Below are 27680 nucleotides of genomic sequence, written 5' to 3' on the forward strand. Positions count from 1 at the left end.
TTCTCCAGAATCTATTTCAGGTACAATAAGATCACCTTTCTTTGTCTGCTGATTCTTACAGTTATGTATAAACTGATCCAACCTGTCACACTCACTGTCTTGTAATAGTTCAAGAAGCAAGTACAAATCAAACTTCTGTCTCCTTATATTTAAAAGGGATGAAACATTCTTCATTTTTCTCTCATTATATACCTCTTTTTCATTTGCAACAAAATCAGTACTAGGCTATTTGTTGGGTGAAAGGTAAAGTCAATCCAGACCTTCCCACCACTTCAATCTCAGCAAATTATGCAGAATTCATTGATCTGGGAACATGTCTCCAAGTCTCCTTCTGTGTCAAAAGTTTTATTTTTTGAACTTGGTTATACACAAATGCTCTCTATGCTTCTCTTTTTATCCAAGAAAGAACTGTTGCAGAATCTGTCCAAAAATATACTTTCTCATTATGAAACACACTTATTATTATATATTAAAAGAAAGTTGAGAGACAATAGTAGCTGCAAGTAACTCTAGCCTTGCAATACTTGTCTTTTGCCACAAGATGAGATTCTAATTTTCAAGCTTTAAGAGCTGAACTTTAACTGAATCTTTCAACTCAGTTTGAATGAAGGATGCTACAGTGTAGGCAAATTGACATCATTGCTGCATCATAGGAGATATGTAAAGAACAATTTTCATTAATATTTTTACCATGTAACCATCTGGGAATCCTTGCCCTAGAGAGAAATATCCTTACTTCATTTAAAAAACTCAGACTTAATCTCTATTAACCTGTTGTTTCTAGGTTAATTCCATCTCCCACAAACACTAGTAAGAGCTTAGGGATCAGAGTAACTGGACAGATCATACCTAGTGGATTGAAAATATGATGAGCAGCAGCTGAAATTAATTTCTTTGTAATATTTTTGAAATATTTTTTCAAATTTATCACATTTATTCAAAGGGTGTCATTACTTTGGTTCCAAATTATTCCTAAAAACATTTGCATCTGCTATACAGTTTAAAGTAGAGTCAATATACTCCAACCCTCTTAACTCAAACTTTCAGTCATAACATTTGTAACAACTTGCACAAAATGTTGTAACTCTAGTTTACTTTGAACATTATAGTTATTGACATTAAAACTCTTCCTGATTTTCCAAATAGCATTTACTGGATATGTTGACTCTTTTTTCTTGATTGAATTTGAAACTGACTGAAGATGGTACTGGATCACAGCTCCTGGAATAGACAGACTACAAGATACACCAAACACCACTCTACAATGTCTATATTGTTTCAAATTTCCATCATTTCCATACCAGAGAAATCTGAGAAAGCTCTTATCATTAGGAAACAGGCTGATTTGTAGAAAAGCTTTATGAACATCTGCCACTATACCTATTTTTTCAAAAGAAGACTTAAAATTGTAGGAATCAATTCAATGAGATTTAATCTTTTTCAAGACATTCATTAGATGAGGAAATCCCTTTTGCTTAGCTGATGCTTCAAATACCTTATTTGCCTTGACTACATGTTTATGTGGAAAATAATGACATGAAGCTTTAATCTCATTTACAAGCACTACTGCTCAATATTATCAAGGAGCCATTCTTGAAATCATTCTTGAAAGGAGCCATCATTATAAGCTAGATAGAAACCTTCTGATTCAAGCTTCTTAACTGTTGAATTCAATCTCATGGAAGCAAGTTCATAATTGTCTGGAAGTCAGGAATGCCCTTCAATCCACAGTAAATGCACCACAAAAGGCCCACTATTATCCACTTTGAACAGAACTCAAAAAGTGTAACCAAATCATCTTTAATTCTGTCATTCCCAACTACTAAAACAAAACAATCTTCCTTTGCAGAGATGACTTTTATTGCAGTCTTATGAAATTTAAGTTTACTTTTCTTTTTTGAAGGATCAGTAATACCTAATGAATCGAGAGTCCATAAATCCAAAATACAAATGTTCTTGTTCAACATAGAAGTAACAATCAAGATTGTATTATTAGATGATGTTTCAGCAGTGTGGCCCATGACTGTCCAACCTGATTTAGTTTCTATAACCGAGACCATAAGCAAGCTTCCTATATTTGCTTGTCATCAATTTACCAGCCACATCAGCTTCAATGAGAAGTTTAATTGGTCCACCTTCAAGATCAGTCAACTTAATACCATATCTTTTAAGCTCCTGTAACCCTGAACCTTTTTTTTACAGGAAGTGTAGTCTTACAAATAATAGATAGACCAAGAACATCAAATTAACAATTATATGTTGCTGTTAAATTGCACAGAAACACAGTGAAAATGTTATGATCACAAATATGAGAATTAGCTCTTCCAAATAGTGTATGTTGGAGAGCTTCCTTTTTAATAGATTTATAACCTATCATCTTTGCTGTAGAATTCAATATACAGGAATGTTGAGAACCAGAGTCTATTATTGCATGCACAGTATGTTTAATTTTATGACCTTGCAATGAAACAGCCAAAGTTTGCAACACCACAAGGAATTTTTGTAAAATTAGAAAGTGCTTTGTCTTGTGATGGTGGTAACTCTTTATCTGTTCTCTCTTCAGATAGACAGACTTTTACCCTGGAAAACTTCTACACAGGGGGTAATGATGATGATTGTTGCAAATCAAGCAACTCATCTTAATTTTACATTGCCTTACTGTATGACTTTTCTTCAAACAAAAAAACAACAATATGCCTTTTTCACCGCATCTTGTCTTTCTTGTAATGACATTTTTCAAACTTTCCTACATTTCTCTGACTTATGCATATTTTCTTCTACATACTATATCTTCTGAACTCCTTCTTTGGAAGAAGCAAACAAATCTGCTGCAGAGGGTATCAATGATAATTTAACTCTCTTAGAATAACTATCCTCTTTTCTGTTATTAGAATGCTGAGTTGGAATGAATTTATCAAACCCTTTGATGGCTAACTGTATCCTCTTTTCTCCTGCAACTTCATCTTGAAGAAAACTTAGCAAACCAGCAAGATCAGTTCTACATGATGAGTACTTGATTACATGAGATTACTTGGTTACAAGGATGATCTTGAGTTGTTTCTTCTCTAAACCTATGAGAAGCTGACCGAAATTTGTTGAAAATAAATGGTTTGTGAATTGTTAATAGTATTTTGTTAGAGCAGTGATGTTGATAAACTTTTGCATACAATTGGAGATTGAACCCTTCTTTGCTTTCTAGAAGAAGAAAATTATTCTATTCCAAATGGAACATTTATTAAATAAAAGTATAATTAAACAATTAAAAATACCACTTTGTTTATCGAAAAATGTAAAAAAAAAAACCATTATTAGAAATAGGATTATTTCTTGGAGCTGTGAAGTTGTTTGTTTGTTAAGTTATGGTAATGCAACACTTGGGCAATCTGCCTAGGGGAAATGCCTTCTGGGAGGTTTTTAAGGGGAACTGGCCACTGTTTAAGTGTTACAGATGTAGAGAAAACCTGGAAAACTCCATGAGACCAGCCTGTTTGAGTGAGGCGTGAACCCATGACCGAACTCCCAGTGTTTGGGGAACGAAGACCACTTGGCCACTGGTGGGCTCCAGGACTGTGAAGATAATTTACAGTTTGGTTTAATGAATTATAGTAAAATTTTTGTTTGTTTTATCATGTGAAAATTAACACAATGAAAATGGCATTTTACCAGGACAACAGCAAAATTTGCTTTATTGGTGCTTGTTTTAAGACAAGTTGACTGTATTTAAATTTCAGTTTTAAAAGCAAATCATTTCTATATATATTGGAAGAGTAAAAAGAAAAATAATTATGAAGAAAAAACTCTATTAAATTAACCAATTTAAAAGTTTTTGCTATGGTGGAATATGATTTTATTAAAAAATTTTTTTTTTAAATTATAAATTTGCAAATTAGTTGTTATTTTTTAATGATGATGGTAACTGAGTGTTCTTTGAGGCTATTTATAGTCCCTGGCTGAATTATTAGATGCACTACAGACTTTTCATAATTACATGTTTTATACTCGGTCTGGTGTAGGTCTATCTTATAAATCATAATTTTGAAAAACAAAACTTATTTTTTAATGTCATTGTATACCTATTTTTGTTATATTTCATTACAATGTTAATTTATTGGTAGGTATCAGAGCTTAGACACTAAAGTGTAGCGTACAAGTACGAATGTGTTTGTCGCATTCTCGCTTGCTACTGGTCTGGACGTGTTTCTGTTCACCTTTTGTATTTATTTCGTGGTATACAATTATGCAAGTGTTTGTTTCTTCGATAGTAGTATTTTTACCAATTAGATATAATCAATTGTGATCTTTTGACGTGGGCAAAAACCCCTTTGTCCATGTCAAACAGGGGTACCTTTCACCATGTAAAAAAGCTGAAGTCAAAGCCCTCGTTAATACAAAAATGTATTCCAGTCGTGAAATTTCACAAAGGTTGAAGGTGTCTGAAGCTAGCGTACGACGTATAAAGAAAAATGTTGAATCAGATCAAGATCTGAGTCCAAAAAGAAAAAATAAATGATGCAGAAAGCCAATTTTCACCCCAAGGTCAGAAAGATGTCTTAAGAAAATTTGCTTAGAAAACAGATTTGCTACCACTAAATCAATAAAATCTCAATTGGAAGATGCAAATGTGAATGCTTCTGAGTGCACTGGTCGCAGAAAATTGAAACATCTGGATTTTAAGGCTTACCGACCAGCAAGAAAACCCAAGTTAACAGTTGCAATGAAAGCAAAGCATTTGGAATGAGCCAAACAGTGGCGTGATAAGGATGTTGTAGACTTGTGGAAATCGGTAATTTAACATTAAATAGATTATTTACTATAAAATAGACAAATTAACAGCAGGTACTTGATTCATAAGATATTTTTTCTTTGTTTTCTCAGGTCTGTTTCAGCAATGAAAGCACATTTGAAATTTTAGCCAACAAAGCTCATTTTGTCTCGTCGTCGCAGAGGCAAAAAATTTCATTCTGACTGCGTCATTCAGACTGTTAAGCACCCCACGAAAGTAATGATTTGGTCTGTCATTCAGTGGCAAGGGCACTGGGCGCCTGTATGTAGTAAAAGGCACCATGAGTCAAGACCAATATAAAGAAGTCTTGCAAAATCGGTTGCTGCCACAGGTTAGAGAATGGTTCCCAAATGGGAAACCATTTATTTTTATGCAAGATGGAGCTCCCTGCCACACAGCCAGGTCTGTGAAAACATATCTACAAGAGCAAAATATCCCTCTGTTGGATTGGCCGGGTAATAGTCCCGACATGAACCCCATAGAAAATGTGTGGGAGCTCATGAAGAGAGAAGTGGCCAAAGAGGTCATCACAACCAAAATGCAGCTTTTGGAAAAAATTATCCATGTGTGTAATCATTATCCACAAATGCAGGAGACGGTCCAGTCTTGCATCGACAGCATGCCACGCCGGATTGAGGCTCTCATAGCTGCAAAAGGTGGCTCAACAAAATACTAAAATTTAAATGGCAATTTTGTATTTTTTTACTATTGATGTTAATAAAAACAAAAATTTTTAATAAATATATTGTTTTGTGTTAGCACCTATGTAATAAAGTAAACTGTACATTACAGGTTAAATTCATTGGTAATAAATATTCAAAGACCAAATTGTAGTAGCTGATAATTAAGTTTTGCATAAAAAGTATAGTGCATCTAATAATTTGGCCAGAGACTGTATATTAGATTGAGACAAAGAATTACTGCAAAATCTAACTTATTCTGCTAGAACAGTGGAAATGTGCCTTTCTAATTTGTTCTCTAAAAGCTTACGTTATTTAATATTTTTTCAACTTAAAGTTATCACTTTATCTAGAAAAATGGACTACTAATAGGGAGAACTATAGCCAGATTATTATATACACTGATAAGAAAATGGAAGAATATTTTTTTTTACTTTTGTTCCATAAAAATGAAATAAAACTGGAGTTAAAAGATTTCATCTATCAGATGTTTTTATTAACTAACTATTCCATCTGTTATACATACTTATCTAGTGATCCTGTCAAATACAAAATATAAACAGGGTGGGTACCTTCCTGATTTATGGGAAATCATGGAATTTTCACAAAAATTGAAAAAAATGTAAAATTTTATGAAATGAAGTCAAGCATGTAACAAATATAGTAATTCTGTCAGTTACCTTTTTTTTTTTTTTTAAATTGTGAAAATTAAAAAAGAAGAAAAATCACTCATTAGCTAAAGAACCAAACAGATACAAAACAATGTCAAATTATCTGGTATTAGTTTATCTGTCAATCATATATGCCTAAGCACACTTTTTCTTTGCAATGCAGCTGTTTTTGTTTTTTCTCTTTTCTGTGAAAACTGGAAATGTTTCTTGTTGTGTTATGTTCATTCAACCTGTTTTTTAAACTTAATGGAACCTATTATTTTTTAATACCCTGTATATAAATTGATATTAAGTGTTTCTGATGACAAAAGTGACTGCATGATTTGCCATTCTCACACATCAAGTATGCGTACTTTATTCTTACAGTTATAAGGTTTCTTCAATAAGTACTGAGGTCACCTACTTCTAGTTGAATGAATTAATTATTAGTATAGCTCAAAAATAGCCCGATAATTTTGGCAAGATCATTTGGCTTAAGTAGTGAGACTTTGCATGAAAGAATCGTAACAGTACATATCTAAAAATAATTGTTGTCAGCATTTAGACAGCATTCCTAGTATTGCATAAGTCTTTGCATTCTTATAAAGACTCTAGTTCTCTTATAACTTCATACACTTGATCATTTGAAGAAAATGATATCTAAAATGTAAATACACGATAGTGTTGTGTTCCAATACTGACATCTGCACTATTCACAAATTCTTTTGATTTGTGATTTTTTTTTGGTTGGCCTTTATTATAGTATCCACATTTGCAATTGTTGTTTGTGAAACAGCACAACATGATGTCCTGGTCTTGGCTGGTCTGTAATGCTTGTTTGACTACTGAAAAAGAATTAGAACTACTGAAAAACAGTAGACTACTGCGTGGAAGACAAGCAGATCCATAAACCTTCTTCATGTGCTTGTGAATTTGTTTGATGGCATTCTCTCCATAATCAGAAACTGCATTATAGTATGTTGAGCAGCTTTGGATGTATAAGGGTTGCCCAAATGAAAAGTGGACACATGTCAGAACTGTCAAAAAATTAATTGTGAATCTAAAAGAAATCTCAATGTTTGTTCAGACAAAGATTCCAACATTTCACAAATGGATCAATGCCCTTCAATTCTGGTGGTTGTTGGTAAAGAAATTCTTTGACTCTATCCTTCGCCTCATCATTTGACATGAATCTTTGTCCTCACAAAGTATTATTGAGAGTTTTGAAAATGTGAAAGTTGCATGGTGACAGGTAAGGACTACACGACAAATGTTCTAGTATCTCCCAGCAGAATTTCTGTAAAGTGGCAATGGTTGTACTTGCCATATGGGGATGGGCATTGTCGTAAAGTGGGATGACTTTTTGTTAGAGGAGTCTGGGCATTTTGATTTTATTGCTTTGTGCAGCTGTGACAGAGTTTTGCAATAGCATTCTGAGTTGATTATTGTGTGTGTGGCATAAAGTCAACAACAGTAGTCATAGCAATAATAAAAAAAAGTCAACATCACTTTACCAGCACTGGGCATCATTATGGACTTTTGAGGTGCTGGAGAGGATGGATGTTTTCATTGCTTGCTCATGTTCTTCATTTTGGGAGTGTAACGGTGGCACCTTGTCTCATCTCCTGCAACAATACTAAGGAGGAACTCAAGATCTTTGTTATAGTGTGTCAGGTGATGTAGACTCAACATCTGTGTAGTCCTGTGATTTCTTATGAGGTTTTTCAGTACCCATTGTGCACCAACTTTTCTGAATTGGAGGCAGATGATTGTTTGCCCCATCCCTTTGCTCAAATTTGTTTATGCACTGATTGTATGATTTGTAACTCTGGTCACTTATTTTGTCATCCACAGCAGGGATTATGGTGTGTACTTGACCTGGTCTCAATTTATTCTGAATTGACTTGCAGCCTTCTCTTTAGCTCTTTGTACTAATTATTCACTGCTGTTCATCATAAACAATGTCTGCATTCCTATTCCCTTCAGCCACTAAAAATCAAACTTCCACCCATTGCTTAATTCTGGATGCTTCCATTGCAACTAACTTAACATTAATCTGCCAATTACTGGAGATAACATTTATTCCTGTAAAACTTAATGCAGCCTAAACTTTGCCTATGTTGAACTTACCCACCTGTAAGGTGGTCACCAGTTTCTCCTTTGCACAATGCAATATGACATGTGTCCACTTTTCATTTCAATTAGGCAATCCTTATATCTATCTCCTGAGAAAGAAAGATAAAATTATCCAGCAAGTTACACAGCTTATGTAACAAAGTAGTAGTAATGCAGTATCTGTAGCATTTAATTCATCTAAACACTAGTGAGATCAATTGACAAAATTAAGAAGCACAAATGCACTCTCTAGACAAAATCTTATTATTTATTGAAAATATCTTTATCAGGTAAATGAATGCAAATTATTTTTAGTCTCTGGACAGATCAATTTCATTGATTGGCTGTTGGCAAGATGGATATTTATATCTTAATTTTACATGAGAAAAATTAATTACTTTTTTGAAAAAAAGTAAAATTGAATCAGACTGTAATGAAACTGGATATGCTGTCATTATATTCTGGAATAGGAATTATTTTTATCTCGACAACTATAAGAACAAATGGAATTAAACAGAAATATAAAGTTACATTTCTTTGCTATTATTAACTTACTTTGATAAGGGTTCTGGAAACTTTCTGGAAGTTCAAGAAATTTCATGGAAAAAGTTTGATAGAAATTGAGGATAACTGAGTTTGAGAAAAGCTGAAAATTTATCAGAGTACCAGCAAAAGTACCCTGATAAATTTTCAGCTTTTAGGGAGGGCACTAATCAGAAAAGCACACTCTCACTGCTCTAGTAAAATAGATATACTATAAATCCTTCAATAGACACCAGGTCTCCTACAAATGTTAGCTATTTAGTTTAAACTGCTAACTAGATGCCGGTGTCATTAAATTCCTACCTGCATCTAGTGTAGCTTATAGTGTTCTGTATATGCTGTGGTAAATTTCCTGTGGGAACACTTTAAAAATATTTTTCCTATGACATGAGACTCAACTGAAGTTCACATAAATAATACATAAGTGGGCACATTTTCCTGTATTTTGTGTTTCAAGCTCTCCATTCTGCACAGATCAGTGAACTAGATATCGATCAGAATAACCAAGAAGACTTAGTGTTGCATTTAAACTGAATGCAGTTGCATGCACAAAAGAAAACTCTGGAAAAGCAGCAGCATGGAAATTCAAGTGCATCCAAAGCAAATTTTTGAGTAGAGGCACAAGCATGATGCTTTAAGGCTATCAAGATAGAGTGAAACAAAGAGCTTGGCAGGAGGAGGGTACAAGAAGGTCAATTGAGAATTAGAAGAAAAGGTTCTGCAGCGAATCTGTGATCAGTGAGAGAAAAATAACTCTCTCTCCAGATGGATGGTAATGGACAAGGCAAGATAAATCTTCACCCAGGTAGATAAAAGTGATAAATAAAATGTGGTATTCACAGCTAGCAGAGGATGGCTAGAAAATTCATGAAATGTAGATATAGTAATAATGTGATGTTTATGGTAGTTATGTTGTGTGTAGTAGTGTGCTTTTCTATTTAATGAAAAGGAAAAATTCTTGTAAATTACCCACAATTTTCATTATTTGGCAAGAGAATGGGGGAAAGAAGATGGAACTGTTTTTTTTTTTTTTTTTTTTTTTTTTTTTAGTAATAGTTTGGAATCAAAAACTTTTTCAAATGTATAACTACATTGGTCTATTTTTATCTTCACCCATATCTTCCCATTGACCTGTTGATAGGAGTAAAAAAAAAAAAAATTGTTCGGAATCTTTGCATGGTAATAATAATAAATAATAATCATATTTTTGTGGAATTTTTAAGGAGTTTTTATAATATTTTTTAATAATTTAACATTATTATAAATTATTTTCTGGACTAATAATTTTGTAGTCATGTTGCATTTGTAATTAAAACATCTTTTGAAGAACATCGATATAAAGTTATTAATGATAAAAATATCGATTAATGATTAACGTGTCGATTTCTAATTTACATGCAAAAATAATAAGCATGAAATGTTAACGTTCGTGTAGGTCTACTTGGATATTAAATTTTTTCAAGAGGAGGGAAGTGTACGCGTTTTGATGTTCTCTTGATGTCCAAATTGCTGGAGACAAGGAAACATCAAGCGGCGACAGCTTAATATGATTGATAGAGTTGCTTACGTATTAATTTTGATGAATTATTTGAGAACGTAACACAATTCTATTCTGAAGATAAATTGTAATTGAAATATTGCATAATGTAATATTTTATATAATAATTTTTTTTCTCTTTTAAATCAAATTTTTTTTAACGCATTCGTATCTTTAATATGCCGCACTGTGATTTTATTATTCTACAGTGCATTATGAATTTATTGTTTTTTAGTGTTCTATCTTGTATTAAAAATTAGAACGTATTTGAATGGTATAAAATTAAAAATTTGTTAACTTATTTTTCCTAATAAAATATATAAGAAAACATATTTTAAAACGAAAATTAATTCACATAATAATTTTTAAATAAATCGGTTAAAAAATAAAAAGAAATAAAATCTTTCGTAGTTTACGTTTTCCGAAACAGATGGCACCACTTAGTACACATGGTGTTATTTTCTGTCGAATTTTGCTTGTTTGATAAGCTGAATTTATTATAGAAATACATATTGATTGTTCACGGGGCACGGATCAATAATTTTGTTGTTATGTCAATAGTACGGAAGACAAACATTGTTTTCATCTAATGGATTACCGTCTCTACTAAATAAATATTTTCTTATAAAAAAAAAAAAAAAGATTTAATTGACTCGATCGAATCGCCGTTAGATGATATATATTTCGCATAATTTATTCGCGTATTTCAAGGCTGATTTACACATTTATTACGTACTGCGTTTAAGCATTTGATCACTTACAAGAGAAATTTCTCTAAGTTTTAATACCAGTTTTATTATTTAATTTGGGAAGTTCCCATTAAAGAAAATCCACACCTTTTCTCAATTTTTTAAAAATATAAAAAAATTTGATCTTATAGTTTTAAAAAATGGCTTTACAAAATGAAGTTATCGACAGTAAAAACAGTTGATCGATAAGATATAAATTAAGAGGAAAATTAATTAGCGAAACAACGTTAATGCTATAATATAATTATTTGTTAGCGAGATAAGCAAAGTGAATGTAGTAATAAGCCACAATCTAACTACAATGGCTTTTGTGTTGTATTCTCGGTTCACTCTCCAAATCTTTTTATATATGAATACACAGACTGATCTGTATACGTATGTATAGAAACGAAATAGTCGATCAACAGAGAACAGATAGACATTTTATACTTCTTTTAACAAAATTAGCTCAGTGAACTCTTTATATTCTTTATGCTTTTTTTTTTCCTTTTAAATTAAAGAACAGAAAGCGGTTGTTCAAACTGACAGAAAGAAGCAAAAAAATACAAGGCAAAGGCGGCCTGACTGTCATTCGCAGATTATTGAAATATATTGTCAATAAACGAGAATTCGCGATTTGTAATATTTCAGCGAAGAACAAGTTGTAATTGATGTGATCCATTAAGATACTGCCTGCAGCGACAAAATGAAGTCTGAATCGAATATAAACTAACGGAAAAGCAGTGCATTACCATTTCTTCTCTGTATGTAATTAAAGTAGATGATCTTTCGAAATATGAACTTGAATAACAATTGCAAACGCTATCTTATCCATTCATGTATTTAATGCGAATATAATCTACTAATTACTAGATATTAAAAAGTATTTTTAGGAATGGTGTTGATCAATAAAAATATTACAGAAATTTCGGGCGTTAACGTACCACTCCCTTTATCTGTCGTCTAACAGAATTTTCCCTCAGTTATTTTATATTCGATTATAATAATTTCTTTTACAGAGCATTTTTTATTAATGTTTTACGGAGAAAAATCGATGTCGATGTCTGTTTTGTATGCTGTATAAGAAAATCAGCTTAAACCCAAAATTAGATTGATAAAGTCGTATTACTGTTTATGAGAACGAAAATAAATTACGTAGGGGAAGGAAAATTGCACTTACCTGGAGTTTGCGGAAAAAAAAGTATCGATTGAATTCTAGTGTGTTTTATGGGCATAATAGCTGTTATAGTGTGTTTTAAATCATTTTAATAAGAACTCATTGGATTATAAATTACGATAGACTGGTTAGAGATAATGAGGTAGTAGTAGTTTTATCTGTGTTCGGTATTTATAAAGATAAATAGTTATGGGGTTCGATATATTTTGAAAATGTATTTAGAATTTGGATTTAATTATTCATTATCGATACTGCCAAAATTAATATTTAATTATTTACAGAGAAACGTCGAATCAGACATTCGTTAAACAAATAAATATATATTAAGGGAAAAAATGGCAGAGTAAATGTTTAGAAATCATTTCGTTAGTGAAGTTAATTTTTTAAAGATTTGTTAATTATTCAGTTAAATAAATAAATTTCTGTGATGAAATTATGGAAAAATGTGATTTTATTAAGAATTTTTTGGGATTGTTAATATTTAAGTGTAATTTAATGAATTGTTTATCGTTTATTGTTTATTTTTAATCTTTCTATTGTATTTTAAAGCATTTAGACATGTTTTTTTAAGTGGATTTTTTTTCCTTAGGATGGCCGATTACGTAGTGGCGATCACATTTTACAAATAGGAGATGTTAATTTGCGTCGAATGGGTTCCGAAGAAGTAGCCACCGTTCTGAGACAGTCGGGAAGTCATGTCAGAATTATTGTAGCTAGACCAGTTGATCCAACTTCTCCCGATTACAACGCATTACATAGCAATGCTCCCATAGTGCCAACTAGAATATTAGCCGATCCGGAAGAAGTGGAACGCCACTTAACTATGTTCCAGCAAGCCCATAATGGATTTGGAGAAAATGTACCCGATTATATCAGGTCATCAGATCTGTCTCATATCAATCACATCAAAGACAATGTAAGAGAAGAGGTAAGTATTACGCAGTCGAGAAAGACTTTTTGTTGTTTGGGGATGGAGAAAGTGAGCTGTGATAATGGAATTTTATGTGAATAAGATTACTTGGCCTAGGGTGAGTACATACACCTGTATACATCTTCTGGCTGAAATCTTTTATTAAAAAAAAAAAAAATACTAAATTTAAAATTTATTCATTTTGGAAAGAGTATTTACTTCTATTTTAATAAAAGTAATATATAAATAGCTTTCATAGATTTTTATTTAGATCATATTTAATTATTTCCTGAAGTATATTCGATTTATAACTAATTGTTTGTTAATATTTTTCATTAAACTGATATTGAGTGAAGTTCAAGATTATATTTTTCTCATTCATAATTTTCTTACGTAAAGTTTACCTAAATTCTTATAAAGTTTTTTACGTAAAATATTAGCTTTTAAAGAGATCTTAATAACATTTTATGATTTTAATTATAGATTTAAATTGTTGAGTACATCGTTTAAAAAATAGTTTCATCAAAAAAAAGTAAAAATAATTAAATTTTTTTTCTTTGATTTAATATATTTTTTGTTTTTTTTATATTTTCGAGTACTTTTTTCGTTCGTCATCAGAATTTTAAGAGTTGTAAATGAATTTCTTTTAGTTTAAACAGGTATTAAAATTTGCATTCGTGGGAAAATTAATGTAATTTGAAGGTTCTGTTGCTGTGTCTTAATGATAAGCGCCTAAGCCCTCTAAACGTTAAATAAAAAGAAATCAATTTCTTTATAGCAGCCGAGCCTCTAATATGCTTTTATATTAAAAAAAATATTGCATAATTTAACTTTTTATCGTTTACCTAATTTCACAGATTTTTATTAGACATTCAAAATAATTGTGTTATATATGTATAAAGTGTATATATAAATGTGTTCTAAAATACCAGATGAACTTACGAGCATTTTCATTATGATAAGCGGAAAAAAAATATGTAATATTAAATTTTCTATTCTTGTTTTTCGATTATCATAAAGATAAATTATCAGATAATTAAAGAATTTGTACAATTTAATGCAAAAATTATACGCTTTATTACTAAATCTAACGTTTTATAGTATAGTTTAGTATTATTTAATTAAAGTAAATGTTATAATTTTTGTATGAAAAATGAAAATAATTGATTTTATTTAGAACGAAATTTGAAATATTATATTAAATTTCTAAGTAAGTAAATATCTGTATGTATATGTAATTTTTGATTAATGAAAGATCGAAATTAATTTTAGAATTCAACTAATTATATATGTGATTTAAGTAAAGTATTAGGTACTGTATTTTAAAATTTAAAAAGACCTATTTAATTTCCCATTAAATTTAATTGAAGTATACATGGTAAGATAAACAAATATAAATGGTTAAATATTGATTCCTTAATTAATCTTTTAGATATATAATACTTAAAACATTTTTCTCTTATCATAAATTTGCATAACTTATAAAAGCCTAATTACCATATTTATCTAAATATTATTCGACCTCAAAGACACACGCATTAAATTTTTTAAACAAATTTTTAAAAATTAATATGCCTCAATGTCCTCAATTTATTATAATCCTGTTAATAGATACGTACTAGTGGACGAATTAAGATTATAAATTTTTAAGAAAGTCAGTAATTTATTAACAGATTCAAATAACACACTGAATCTATCTTATCGAAACAAAAACAAGATGTACTGTATTTACGTACTAGATGTACTATTACTTCTAAATATAAATAATACATTCGAATGAAACAGTATAAAATAATTATAACATGGGGAAAAACCTGTGGGGAATTGAATCAAAACTATGTTAAGAAATGATGATACTATGTGAAATTAAAATGACTTTTTGACCTTTCGATCATCATATATTTAAGCGAGATAAACATCACGCATTTCCAATAATAATAATAATAACATAAACTGCAATGATTTTAAAATAATTATTGAACTGATGAATTGTAACGGAAGGATTATAACTTGACAACAACATAATTTGACATTTCTCTAGCAGGGAACAGAGTTGCACTGGGGAAAAATTCTTGAAAAATACCATAATATATTCAGTCTTGTTTAACTGTAAAGCCAAGAGAAGAACTAATAAATAATATAGATGCGATAATGTTGTTAATTACGATTGAAGCGAAATTATTTCAGAATTAGTACGTAAAATAATAGCTAATCATTATTATTAAAAGAAATTTTTAATACTATTAATTTCAAAAATTATCTTAAAAAAAAATAATAAAGCAATTTACAAAAAAAAAATGAATAAATACTTTGTTTTACTTGTTATAGATTTTTATTTTTATAATAGAACTTTAAAATTTTTACTGTAGTAGCATTTATTTGTTTTCGCTACAAAAAGACAATAATCAGAGAAATGAATGTGTCAAGAATCCAGTGATTTTTAAATTCGATCATCATTAAATACTCATCGAATATTAATTAGTTCTTTATCAGGTGAATAAGATTATTAAAAAATTTTTTTTACTATACTTCTGTAATATATATATAAACTTCTTTGATATACAGCGAAAACGATTTTTATAATCTTAATCGTTTTAAAGAAATGCTAATGATTTTGAACAATCGTTTTCATTTGTCAACTGCACTGATTACTAATATTTTCAAAGGAAAAAAAAAATTTGGTTTTTAGTATTGTAATCTCTGGAAAGATTCTGTAATCTGTTTTTAGAACGCATTAGACAGAAGAAAAAAAAAAAGTGCAGAATTGTGTCAGATGCAGTCTTAAATATTTATAGACGCTAGTAACTTAAATTCACACCTCATCATTTATTGACCGATAGTCTTAAATAAAAATTTGTTTTTACATAAAGAAGCAGTACAATCTAATGTATGTTTATGATACAGTTGTTTACGGTTTCAGGTAATTAGACTTAAATTATTCAAGGTTATAATATGCATGAAAATTATGTTTACGAACAGAGAATATATACAAATATTTGAATTAAATTTTATACTCTTAATCTAAAATGAACGTTGAAGTTTGGTAAAATATGATTTTAAATTATTTGCCTGATTAAATTCTAAAAGATGATTTAATTTTTATGAAATGTGCTTACCTATCTAATTAGTAATTTTGTTGTAAATATTATATATATATATATATATATATGAAATTGTTTGATACATAAAATTTGATATATGTTAGAATGAAATATTTTTGTTCGAATTCGTTTAGTAAAAGTGGGTTTTTAATTATAGTAACAATTGTTTCAATTATGAAAATACACTGTAAAACGAATTCTACTTGAGGATATCAGTTTACTACTATTCAGCTACAGTGAAGTCTTCCCGGAATGATGTAGATTTTTATTTTTATGATGTGACTTTTTAAAGGTATTTAATGTGGTCGTTACTGGAGTTAATTTTTTTTTTTAAACTTTCCTGACATAAGATAGTTTATCAGAATTTTGACTGTTCTCGAATGCTTATCTTAAGTATTTTTCCTGAAGTCATTTATCTAAAAATTAACCGGTAAGCAAAAATATTTTTAAAAAAGTATCCTGACGCTGAAGTATTGAAATTTGTAGATTATATCTGGAAGTGCTGAGTTAACTACGGACAGGAGTATCGGATCGAAAGGGAATTGCCAGAAAAAAAAAACGAGGTCAAGTTCTAGAGAATTACATAGAATATTAGCCTAATTGGGTTTTAGTCTTAATGATTAATGATCAGTAGGACACTCTGGTGAAACTTAAGCACAAATTTACTCCAATTAAATACTTTTCTAGTTTTATCTTTTTCTATTATTAAAAATAAATTGATATATAAAGAATATCTTGGATTTATGATACATATTATTATTATTTTTATGTATTAATATCAATCTATAAGAACTGAGCTGATATATATAATAGAAATTTCTTTTAAATATACATTTAAGAATTAGTTAGGTTGTAACAAATTTTATTGAAAAGTAAAATTGAATTTTATAGGCCTGTATGTATACAGTATATATTTAGATTCTAGAATACAATATGTAACGGATAATGGATAACTACGAAAGCCGGATAAAAATATTTTTATCAGTATTAATTTAATTGATTTCAACTATTGCAATAAAGTAGATTTTTATAGAAGGATTAAATGTAATCATTTTTAAAGCCAATTAATTGCTTAAAAATGGAAGCTGCTTAATTTCATATTGTACTTCATGAAATTATGAGTCGCGGTATCACGAATCTCAAGAATTTCGAATTGTATTTATATTCAATTTTTAAATAATTTTAAGGCTTTTCGACAATACGAATATTTCGGTGATCGACTACATTCTTGTGGTTTGACGCATCAAAATAGTCACGGCACTAGTATATGAGTGAATAAAGTTACCAATTGCACAATTTTATATAAAAGATATTCAAAAATAATTAAATCTGTACGATAGTTTATGGCACTACTATTTTTACATCAATAAAAATAGATGAATTTTCATATTCAATTTGTATATGCTTCAACATATGCACTCTAAATGAGAATAGTTTCATCGTAAATAATTACGATAGTTTTTGGATTTGTAGCTAATATTCCCTACGTTTATGAATAAAAATTATATTTCGCAAATTATAATAAAAATTTTAAAATTAATCGCATTGATTTCTTTTTTTATTGATGAAATGATTGCTATTCTGTGGAGAGTTCGCGACCTATTTAAGATGAATAATTGCTTTCAGCTATTCGCTTGAGTGAAAATTACCATGATATGTATACTGGATATCAGTGTGATTTTGGTAATTATGAAAGATTAAGATTGTTTGAAAAATTCAATAAATAAATATTACTCTTTATTCGTATGTATATAGCACATAGGCCTACGTAGTTATCTTTGTGTAAATGCAATTGATATGTTTTGTTCACTCACACACAAATATTGTTTCTAACTAGATAAATAGAACACATTGCAGAATTAATGTTTGTTCAAAACATTCATGCTCGCTTTCTCACATTGATGACGATTTACCTTATGAAAAGATAAGCATTTTGTCGTCCTTACATTTTTTATTACTTGAATTAATCTATTTATACTGTAGTTCTTTTATAAGTAAATGTTTGCACGCATATCGCTAGTATTTTGTTTACAAATGTTAAAATTATTTACAATGATTTCAAAGTTTGTGGAGTTACTGTATATCTCAATGACTTCAGTTGTTTTTTTTTATATTAAAGACTGAATAAGTATTTGCTTATAAACTTTTCAACAACTTAAATTTTATAAATATAAAAATAAATTGGATTAGTTGACTAATTATTTAAATATTTTTTTATTCTTCAATTGAAATAGTACACTTTTTATAACAATAATTAAAGACACGAAGAGAAACAAAATAGGTATTGATAAAAGAATTAATTCTTCAGAAGTATTAAAATTTCAATTGTTACAGATATTTTTTTTTTGAAATTGTGTTTCGTAATTATTATATCAAGTGTAGTAAACTGAAAATATTTTCTTTATAACTATTTTTTAAAATATGTTGCTTTTTTTAAATTAAACAAATTATAAACAAAGATTAGTTACACACACCAACAAAGTATTCTATTGAAGTTTATTTTTCTAATAATATTGATAAAGAAATAATCATACCATCAACAGCGATGTTTTATTCGAAATCATTCTACTTGATAGACCGTCTTCTGGATATAAAATTGCTCTAAATCTCTATTTTATTATCAGTTCTATATTCCGAAGATGGTCAGATTATTTCTTCAGCAATTAAAAAAAACAGAAGGTTTGTATTAAATTTCAATATTGATAGTTTTGGGGCTGCAATTTGAAAAAAAAATTGTAGATCTATAAATTCCCACTGTCGTCCGTCCGTCCGTCCGTCCGTCTTTCTTTAATCTCGAGAACAGAGTTAGATAGATGAAATCCGAGAACAGATGTGGCAATCTTAGGGGGACAGGAGGCTCTGATTAACTATATACGAACTTCCGATGCAAACTGGAAGTCACATTATTTCAATTTAAAACTTTTCCCCTAAAAGCAGTTAATAGACGACCTGCACGACTCTATTGTTAAAGGAATAGTATAATGTACAGGGGCAAGCCACACTCAAACGGATTAAGAAGTTGTGTGTGTTGTTCATAAGTTACAAAAATTAGTACAGTAAAACCTGTCCAAAACGGAACCCGAGTACAACAGAATTCTGTCAAGCCGGAAAAAATATTCTGTACCGCGCGATTCTGTTTTACACAGATTTTACTGTAATATAAAATCAAAATACTGCGGTAAGTTAGGAAATATTTAAATAGCGGTAAATATACCGGAAATGAATTCATTCACGTATACAGATGATGGATTTTACGTAGTTTCAAATTATCAATTTAATGAAGATTTTATGGGGGTCATTCAATTTTAAATTGCTGGAAAGGCTTCCTGCAATCTAAAATTAAGTATTTAACAAATGTAATAAAGAATTACCACGGTTGTTATGTTTATATAGGCCTATATATATATATATATATGAGCACAATGTTTAATTATAAAATTTACTTATGTAAATATATAAAATTGTACAATAATTTCAAATCATCTTTCTTAGTTTACATTAACGAGGATTTTAAAATTAAACACTTATAAATTTTTAATTACGATATCGATTGCTAATTTTGTGTAGTTATGATTTTAGGAGTAACTACCTTGATTGCAACTGACCTCAATAAAAATAAGTATTGGATAGACGAATGGCAATATATAACTTTATATGTTTGACTTATACCCTTTTAAAATTCTGTTCATACCGTTCGCCTTTTAAGTTATGCTGAATTGTTTTGATAACGTCAATACATCACGAAAGGAATTTCATCCTCAATTCACCAGGCCAGTTAGTCTTCTAGGTATTACGTACAATGTTTATCAAACTATATACGATTATACCGGATTAATAAAAGTTGATTCTGTTATATAACTATATCGAGGATTACACTATTACAATTTAATTTTAGGCATGTATTGTTGAAATTACTGCAGATCTCTGGTGGAATCTTAATCGCGTGTTTTCTTTGGTCGAAACTTCTGATGATTAATTTATGTTTTTATTACGCTAGACCCAGATCCGGGTAATCGTTATTTAATTAAGTGAAAATTAGAATTTAAAATTTAATATAGAATTGAAATTTATTAGTGATAAGTACTACTTCATACCGAAATAAAATTTGTAACGACTATTTATATTTTTATAAAAAAAAAAGTTTACGGAATTCAAAGCACACACGAAATATAAATGGAAGAGGACGTCTGAAAAGAATCAAATTATGGTATTTTTTCGGATTTTCTCGTGTATTTTATTATTTATTTATTTTTTTATAAGGGAAAAGGAGTTTAAATTTAGCTTTTAATTTCAATCGTTTGTTGAAATTTTGTAAAAAAAAAGTATCATTTGAGTCGATTTTAAAATTTTATCTTGACTATTTTTTTAAAAAATTATTATTTATTACGTACTTACAGTATATTGCAAATCTACAAGTGAATCACTTCATCTGAGAATTTCTTTCTATTCATTGGAGAAAATGGATATATATATATATATATTTTATATTTGTAGTGGAGCTATTGACATAGCTCTTTGAGTGGTTGACTTGACTTGAGATTCAACTTAGTTATAAGAAGAAAACGAATATTTTCTGTTTGCAGTTCTCTTATATTAAGTGTTTAATTTTTGTTCTGATCGAATGACTTTTTTCTCCTTTAATTTTTGTCACGTCAAGCTAATTTCTCCTCGATTAAACGATTGAAAATTACTCGTAGGCTTTCGGTTCTTCACTCCGTAGATATATTACCGTGTTATTGGAAGAAAATGTTATTTAATGTAGGAAATAAGATGAAACATGAAGGGGAAGAAAATCATATATCCGACTTAAACGAAACTTCCGATTCCTGCTGGCAGGGGGTGTGATGTGGATAAATGACGATGGAAAGAGAAGATTCTTTTTCGCAACCCAGCTATTTGTCACTCAGCTTCTATTGTCTGTCTTTTGGTTAAGTTCTTTTTTCCGTATCATAGTCTTTCTTTCTCCCTCAGGCAAAAACGAAAAATAACAGTAAATACATGTCATTTTATATATATATTTTTTCCTTACTGAAAGGAAAAATATATCCAGTCCAGTCGGATATGAAAAGACATGTTTTTATATCAGAGCTCGTTTAAGCTATATCATAAAAGTGGAAGAGAAAAAAGTGAAAAGAATGAATTTAATGAATAATATAACTTAAAAATGCTGTGACAATAGGAAGAGGCATTACATAATAGGTTGCTTCTGAAGAGGATTGCCCGGCATTGTTTGAGTTTTAGCTAAGTCGTTTCCGTTGAATTCGTGTAATTTCGGGAAATTGTTCTAGCGCTGGATGCTCCAAACGACTCCTTGGAGACGAAGACGATGAAAGGAAAGAGGGGGGTGTCTAATTTATACTGGAACAACAGTGTAGCTCCCGTGAGAGTAACTGACGATTGTCCATCGACTGAGAAAGGTAATATGTCTTTTGTTTACTGACAAATAAAGAAAAGGTGCTGCTAGTTTTTATCTTCTTCGCAAATCTATTTGTTTCTTGTCTACTACCGAGAAATAAGCTTTAGCCATGATTGGTCTGTAAGCTCATTTAATCCTCTTTAACTTTCAATATTGACTAAATTGGGATTTTTTGCACGAATTTCTCGCGCTTTTAATTGATCGACCATGTCGGATTTTAATGGCGTGGACGTGTTCCTCGTTTTTATTTATGAAAAATTTACGATACCCTCGCGTAAGGTGAGTGAATTTCAAGAATGAGGAGGAATTGTGATTAGAACGAATGGGCGAGAGGAATTATTTAAAATTCCGTTTTTGCTGCAGAAAATCGCGACGTTTACGTATGCATTATATTATCCGAAATATCACGGGTATAAATTTTAAAGCCGTAAACAGGATTCAAAAGCAGCAGCAAAATGTCAAAAGTATCGAGTTTGTTTTCAGTTTATTTCCATGTGTATTGGACGGCGAAGATAGCCAGACCATGTACGAATGTTATAAAATAAATATTATCTGTCACCACGTTCACAATGCGTTACCATAGCGACTAGCGAATGAGCGTAAGAATGACACTGGCAGGTGTAGTGTGGTTGTGTTCGTCGTATAGGTACCTTACATAAAAGAAGTAAGTAGGATAGTGACGATATTTATTTATTTTTATTTTTTCCTTTCCTGTTAGTAATATATAGTTGCAGTTCGATGATACAGAATTACATTGTTGCCTTGACGACCGTAACTGGATACAGATAGTCGTCACAGTCATTCTTCTGCTGGAATTATGGGATTGGTCACTATCGTGTCAACGGGCCTGAAGGAAAATTTTTGATCTATCGGTCATTAATTTTTACTTTGAAATGCTATTTGTGCGGTTACGCGTGCTTTTACGTGTGGAAAAATGAGCCGAATTTCTTTCTATTGTTAAAAAGCGTTGACATAAATCTTCTTACCCCCGTTTAAAGATTAATTAATCAGATTGAATAGAATCGCGTTAAGGATTGTCAGGTAATAGTATTATAAGAGAGATTTCTCGGAATATCGTTTCAAAATTGTTAAAATAAAAATGAATTGTTACTGGGATAGCTTCTAAGAAAGTCCCGTTTCGAATAAAATTCGATGACGATAGCTTAAGTCTGCCATAAAAAATTGATCGAATTTTGTATGAAAATGTTTCGATCATCTGTCGATAACAATTCTAAAATTGAACACTGAAATTACGCTTGCAATGTGAAAAAAAATCATTTACGGTATACTTTTTTAAGCCTAATTTAGTTATTAATTATTGTGCTTTTAGATTTTTAGATTGAATTTACTTTACTTTTAATGATATCGATCTTAAATTGAAATTGCTTTCTTTCTCAGTTTCTTGTTTTCTTCCCTTTCCCCGTTCAATTTTTCAATTTTTACAGAGATGTCGATCGAATATTTTTCAGCTCTTACAAGTTGGGTTGTTTCCTTTAAAATTGCTTTCGTTATTTGATCCAATTTCCATTAATACTGAAATTAATGAGCATCGTGGAGGGGAATTTAATAATGTAGTTTTTATTATTTTTTAATATTAAGGTAGAAGTATCTTTTTTAAAAAAGAATAAAAATGCACTTTTCAAATTTTATTGAAATAAAGTATTACATACAAATTAAATATGTGTGTATATATATATATATATAGCTTTTCATTCGTATTCGTTTGGATCTTTATTGAAGTTTGAAGTTTGTTAATTTATTTCTCTATTTTCTTCTTTAAACTTTGGATGGATTGATTATTTCTTGATGGACTCATTTAGTAATTAGTGTATTTGAAGAGATGGGAGGAAATTTTATTCCGTATTTCTTGGAGTGGTGGTGTTGTAAACGTCAATTAATTGAGCTTATCTAACTATTAATACTTTTTTTTTTAAACCACTCACGCAAAGTACTGATAATGTACACTTTCCGATAAGATAAACTTCCGATTCTTCCCGCGCGCTGAGATTTAAAATAAATCTATCTTTCCGTATATCGACATCGTTACACTTTTAACTGTAATCTAAAATAGAAGTGAGGTACACTCAGTCGTTGGGATTCGAAGTTGATTCAAGTCGATCGATATATGTCCTTTTAGCAAAATTTTCCAACTAACTTTAGTTCTGATGATTGAAAAGGTGTTTTAGTAGCTACTACCTTTCAATTGTTCTCTCCTCTCATCGTCTCAATTCTTTTTTTTTTCTTTCCAACTTCTGTCTGCTGCTTTACGTGAAATTTCTTCCCGTTTTATGGTTTCAACCTTTCTTTGTTAACTCGCTTAGTGGCCGATCTTAATTATTTGATTGAATTCTGATTTTGCAACGATCGATGCATTGTGTGTTACAATTTTTAAATCTCTAACATTTCTAATCTGCTAACCATTTTAAATCTCTTGCATTGATTGTTGATAATCTGGATAATTCGAAATTTTTATACCACAACAATAATAAATTCCGGAGAGTATAATTGTTTCTGTTTAAATTTCCGGAGCCACTTATTTATTTATTAGATTTAGACATTATTCTTTCATCATCGCTTAGAGTGAATCCGAGAAAATAAGATTATCTTTTCTTTTAATGAGGCATTCCTAAGACTTACAAATTGAATCTTAGTCAATCAATAGAAAATTGATGAAATTTAGTCAAATTTTTCTTGGAGAAACTACTTTTCATTCAATTTTATCGGGGCCGCGGTGTATTTTTTAGGGGGGAAATGGAATAAATCGCTTTCCAAGTAAATAAATAAAGTAGTTATCGTCTTAATTAGGCAGCAATCTTATCTTCAGAACTGTTAGTTTTTGCGCCCGCTACACAGCCTTTTAGTAAATACATTTCTTTCCTTCGAGTGATTCGAGCTCTGAATCCAGTTAGAAACTTCATGATTTTTAGCTTAGTTAGACCGACCTTTCTCTTTACCGATGGTAGAAACCCATTTACAGTTTAGATCCGCTGGTAATGGTCGAAATTGAAGCGATGTGACCTACAAGATTCCTAAAACTCTGCCAAAGAATTCAGTCCAATTCATTAATTTTTGAAGTAAACGACTTAGATAGATTCAATAATCACTGTAAATCGCTAAAAGTTTCACTCTTCATTTATAGGTCGTATTTTACTTTTCGCAGTTCTTCTTTTCTGTTGAATACATTTTATTTTGTATAACTTATTTCAGTTATATTCGGAATATCGATTCAAAAACATTATTTGAAATAAAATACCCTCCTGTAACATCAATATTAATTTTATCCCGTTCGTTTACGATTTCATAATTCGTTTCTGTTAAACTTCAAATTAAAATTTTTCAAAACTCAGTGTAAGAAAAAAAAAGAGGAAGGAAAAATCGATATCATCAGGCGAATAATTTTTAGTCAATTGAATATGAAACATGTCTCGGGGTCGTATCTATCATATCACGTTTCGTTGGACACAGATCTGATTTTCTCCCGTCCGGCCGAAACAAATTTCCAGTTCACATTCCCTTGAGGTAATGAAAAAAATATATATATCAAACCGAGTTTTTCCTGTTATCGTTGTTGAGATTACATCTCGGGAGAAAAGTGTTAGATTTTTATTAAGAAAATACTTTCTTCTGTTCTCCAATATAAGTATTCGTTAATTATAATCATTGTTACATTTATTATTATTATTAAAATCTACATTAAAAAAAGTAGAATTTTCTGGATTCGATTGTAGAGATTTGTATGTAGGCCTATACTTAATTTGAATTCGTTTGGATATTACATTAATATTGGAAAATTCATTATTCCTGGATTCTTTTGTAGATAAAAATGTATACTTAACGTTTATTGATAAGTTATTTGTAATTTTTTGTGTATTTTAATGAGATTTTTCGGGGTTTGAAATTAACGTTGGTCAATTCGATGGCGGTTCTGACGAGAAATCATTTTAATCGGTTTGAGTTCGATTTCCCCTTTATTCATTTAGCCAGCACTATTGAGAATCAGACAGTTCTTACAACAGATAAAATTGATACCTATGTCTTATATGAAAAATTTAATTTTATTTAAAATACAGGTTAAGAATTAATAATAATTTTATTATTACGTTGTAATAAAACAGAATTAAATATACCGTAATGAAATATTTTTATGAAAATTGAGTAAAGTGTAGAAAGTTTTATATTTTCAAGCATCAACTGAACTGCCGAATCAATAAAATTACTTCAGCAGTTTTCTATTGACAGAAAATTCGAAATTGTTCCGGTTAGATACAACTTTCAATGTAAAATTCATTTGCCGCTGGGGTGAATAAGTTTCGAATCATTAGAATTACATCGATTTATTGTGATACTTCACAGGTATGAATTGAGGATAGTGCGCCATTTATAATGTGTACTATACGAGTGAGCTTGACTAGTTGAACAGGTCCGTTGGCTAGGCTGCATAGTCCGTTGTTGATTGATCACGCAGAAAATCTCCAAACATTCAAAAAAATCTCAGCCTTTCTTTTTTCAGCACTTTGTACTTTTTTTTATTTATCTATCCGAAATTTACAACAAATGTATATATCTATAAATAATGTATTTAAATTATAATATTAATAGTAAGTAAAAACGCGATTCACTGTAATGCTTATTTTTGGAAGAAAACCACAAAAGGGAATCGATAATTTCTTAACATGAAATATTTCTATGAAGGAAAAGTGTTAAATGGACCAAGTTTTGACTTTATTGCACCGCACTGAAAGAAATTAAAATATTTAGAGGCGATTAACTCTGTCGCGAATGTTATATTATCAGGTGTAATTTTAAAGTTAAGAGTAAAAGGCATATTTATAAATATAGGCCCTATATACTCTATAATTTTTCGTGAGAATTTTTACAATTCGAATACTAAAGATGAAATCGTGATAATTTAATAATAACCATCATCTGTTAGTGGTGTTTCAGTTAAAAACAAATCGGTGTTCTTTTTCAGATCCAGTTGTTAAATTATATTTCTACGTCACAAAAGCGGCCAACTTGGATTTGATTTTAAACGGACCATTTTGGGTATGAAATTAAGAAAACAGTTCTAATTGGAATGTGGAATGTAGCAGAATAACAATCTTGATGTGATTAGTCGTTGAAATGTTTTATTATTTCTATAAGGTTTTGTGATATTAATTGAATAGCTGAGACAATCTTTATTGTAACTTTAGAAGCAGTTTCTACTTATTTTAAGATAGATCGTATTCGAAATATTTACGAAAATTACTGGACAGCTTTCTTTCTAATTCGTTCAAGTTTCCAATGCTGGTGACATTCATTAGCATCGTCACCATCGTTATATTTAAATTAAATATAAAAAATTTTGAAAAGTTTTTTTTTGTATGAAAATTAAACAATAGAGTAATATTTAATATTAATAAGTTTTAGTATTTGAAATAAGGGTAATGAAATGAAAAGTTGTATATTATTTAATCGAAGTAATTTTTGATTAGCTTCAATAATTATCTTCAGAACACTTAACAATCTACCGATCGCTCAATATTCTAATATCTCTCGTGCCGTGTTCTTGAACTATTTTTCTTTAGCTCAAGTGATAGCGGCCGAAGATATTAAATTTTTGAGTAGTATTATACTTGAAATGAAAAGTTTCTTTATATAAAGAAACTTTTCATTTCAAGTATAACAGTATGTATGCAGTATATCAGTGTATATACAGTATTCACGCAGTATAACAGTATATGTATATATAGATATACTGCACATTTATTTATTAATTTTATTAGAATACAAAAGAATTTATTAGAATTTTTATGATGCAGTTAGTTCTTAAAATGAAAAGTTTTTCTATAACTCTTTATGCTAAATATAAAGTTTCTATAATTCTTCAGGCGTAGATATGTAAATCAAAAGTATATATTAACTTTATATAACAGAAACTTTTCAACCTTTTCAATCTTTTCGGAGAATTTGACTTGGTGTTGTTTTGCTCAATATTCCGCACTTCGGACAAATTGCATGTCATAATGTAAATCAACCTCAAATAATGATACAAAGT

General features: G+C 29.9%; 1 protein-coding gene across 1 annotated transcript in view; it reads left to right on the forward strand.

Moving 5' to 3' along the window:
• Positions 1 to 27680, forward strand: part of LOC136984324 (multiple PDZ domain protein-like) — a 120908-nt gene that overhangs the window by 58693 nt on the left and 34535 nt on the right. The window contains exon 8 of the mRNA XM_067281257.1: positions 12803 to 13141. Within this exon, the coding sequence (XP_067137358.1) occupies positions 12803 to 13141 (339 nt within the window). The remainder of the gene's footprint in view (positions 1 to 12802; positions 13142 to 27680) is intronic.

The sequence above is a fragment of the Centruroides vittatus genome, unplaced genomic scaffold (assembly GCF_030686945.1).
Source record: "Centruroides vittatus isolate TY-2023 unplaced genomic scaffold, ASM3068694v2 contig_913, whole genome shotgun sequence".
Lineage (NCBI taxonomy): Eukaryota > Metazoa > Arthropoda > Arachnida > Scorpiones > Buthidae > Centruroides > Centruroides vittatus.